At 39.5% G+C, this 2,500-nt stretch overlaps 2 protein-coding genes across 2 annotated transcripts in view; both read left to right on the top strand.

Annotated features, from left to right (window-relative positions):
* Nucleotides 1–744: 744 nt before the first annotated feature.
* LOC135106784 (uncharacterized) overlaps nt 745–2,500 on the top strand; it is a 2,198-nt gene continuing 442 nt past the window's right edge. The window contains exons 1-4 of the mRNA XM_064016090.1: nt 745–806; nt 1,144–1,319; nt 1,429–1,569; nt 2,249–2,500. The exon at nt 2,249–2,500 is cut by the window's right edge and continues 442 nt beyond it. Of these exons, the coding sequence (XP_063872160.1) occupies nt 794–806; nt 1,144–1,319; nt 1,429–1,569; nt 2,249–2,419 (501 nt within the window). The 5' untranslated portion in view covers nt 745–793 and the 3' untranslated portion in view covers nt 2,420–2,500. The remainder of the gene's footprint in view (nt 807–1,143; nt 1,320–1,428; nt 1,570–2,248) is intronic.
* LOC135107113 (uncharacterized) overlaps nt 2,433–2,500 on the top strand; it is a 5,530-nt gene continuing 5,462 nt past the window's right edge. Inside the window, exon 1 of the mRNA XM_064016823.1 lies at nt 2,433–2,500. This exon is cut by the window's right edge and continues 166 nt beyond it. Coding sequence (XP_063872893.1) covers nt 2,433–2,500 — 68 coding nt within the window.

The raw sequence follows: 2,500 nt of genomic DNA, 5'->3' as shown, positions 1-2,500 counted from the left end.
CAACATTTGGGGCGATCTCTCATCAGGCAGGGTCGGAACTGTGAACCATTGTCCCTCGTGCTGAAATGGGATAGCGACACTCCAGATCGACTCCAGTATTGTGAAAAACTTGGTTAACGTTTAGTGGAATAAGTAATTTTTAAAGCTAATAGGTCTAATTACATTCATCGACTTTCATCAGATTTGTTGTATAATGAAAGGAGAACGCCCTTAATTTCTCATTTATTTAACACCGTTAGAATACTCATGATGAACTATGTATCTCAAGTGGTGAGTCGTTTTAATTCCAAAAGTAAAGAGGAATTTCAATAACAACTCGATATTTTTCATACACTCTTTACGTATTGGAGATGATGGGTAAGGGATCCGCGTCACTATGTTAGTTGTTTTTTTTAAATACTTTACTTACCATCTACTTTAGGAGAACCAGTAGCACGAGACATCACTCTTCATAGACAGCAAGAGGTAGAATCTTCCACGTGTCCAGAATATCCTGTTTGACTTTCAGCTGTTCATTTCGCTAGCCAGATGGCGTGCCTCTCCTTATTGCAGTATATAAGTAACAGATTTCAAAATACCTTTTCTGTCATGTAGCCAGGTAGGGACACTTTTTTTGTGGCCCTCTACCCTGCGTCACCAATGACTTAAGGGCTTGGATACATGAAAGTAGCGGCGGGAAAGGTGTATCTACAGGGCAGACAAAAACTGGCCCAGAGTGACGGTTTTCTTGTTGGGTGTGGCGGCCTGGCTCGACTTCCTCGCTCAGTCACTGGGCAGACTGAGGCACGGCAGCATGCAGCGGTCTGGTGCGTTGCGTCTGCCTCATCACACCAACTCGGTTCCTTCTCTCTCTCTCTCTCTCTCTCTCTCTCTCTCTCTCTCTCTCTCTCTCTCTCTTATTATTATTATTATTATTATTATCATTATTATTATTATTATTATTATTATTACTTTTCTTCTTTTCATCTAAAGCGTCAGTCTGAGTGTGAATGTAGTAACTATTATTTCTTTTATTACAGCATGCATACATTCTTTCGTTACAAAATGGAATTAACTATTTTTGCTATTGTACCGGTAATGCACATGTGTGTCCATGTGGATGTTATTTTGAAAAGCGACTCTTTATTTGTCTTTTCTTTCCAGGAGCCATGAGAGGTACGGCGCTTGCGGTGCTGCTCCTAGTGCTGGACGCTACGCTTGTTGAGAGCGGAGGAAAGTATGGCATCGGCGGCCACGCGCCCTTGCTTGGGGATGTGAAGGTGTTCGGATGCCGTCCTGAAGTTCACTACGTGACACATTATCGCACTAAGTTTCAAGATGTAAGTCACACATCGTGAGGTAAACTATGCCGCGGAAAAAACATCCCATGAAAGGTAAGCTTTGTGCGTTAGCGTACCACTGAGTGATGAGCGAATCTTGTTATTGCAGGTACCAGTCTACAAAACGGTCACCGCCCATGACCTGGAGGTGAAGCCCCACAACGAGGTGGTCTACAGCACGGTCGTCAATGTCCACACACGATCACTCACCACGACGGTTTACGAGACTTCTACCGAATATCTGACCAGTGTAAGTGTCACATAGAGCAGGCCTTCCGGGGCCAGAAATGTGAGTGAGCAAAACATCTGGGGTTGACTTCCGTTGTGATAGGCAGGAGTGGAAAACAGTTGATAAACACCTCTTTTATCAAAACTCTCTCTCTCTCTCTCTCTCTCTCTCTCTCTCTCTCTCTCTCTCTCTCTCTCTCTCTCTCTCCTCTCTCTCTCTCTCTCTCTCTCTCTCTCTCTCTCACACACACACACACATATATGTGTATGTGTGTGTGTGTATGTGTATGTATGTATGTATGTATATATATATATATATATATATATATATATATATATATATATATATATATATATATATATATATATATATATATATATATATATATATATATATATATATATATATATATATATATATATATATATATATATACATATATATATATATATATATATATATATATATATATATATATATATATATATATGTATATATATGTATATATATATATATATATATATATATATATATATATATATATATAATATATATATATATATATATATATATATATATATATATATATATATATATGAGTATAGCATATGTTCAGTACGCCTCAGCTTATTTTGAATATGACGAACCAATTGCTTTTCAACAGGACAAGAATATCACTAAACGTGGTTATGTTCCTCAGGTGTCACGGCGGGGAGCTAACAGAGACGGTGACACGCTTCCTATCGGTGCCCGCCTACAGCACCAGCACAAAGGTCGTGGAGCAGACGCGAGCTCTGGATGTCACCACACACTTCTACAATACCGAACACGTCCCTTACCCCGTCACCCTCACCGAGCTAGCCACAGTTGAAGACACTGTTACCATGCCTGTAACTTTGATAGAAAAGAGTGCAGTACCCATCACGAGAGAACATCTAGTCGTCGACACCTC

This window comes from Scylla paramamosain, chromosome 14 (assembly GCF_035594125.1).
Source record: "Scylla paramamosain isolate STU-SP2022 chromosome 14, ASM3559412v1, whole genome shotgun sequence".
Lineage (NCBI taxonomy): Eukaryota > Metazoa > Arthropoda > Malacostraca > Decapoda > Portunidae > Scylla > Scylla paramamosain.
The sequence above is the reverse complement of the archived record's forward strand: the minus strand, read 5'-3'. Positions and strand labels throughout refer to the sequence as shown.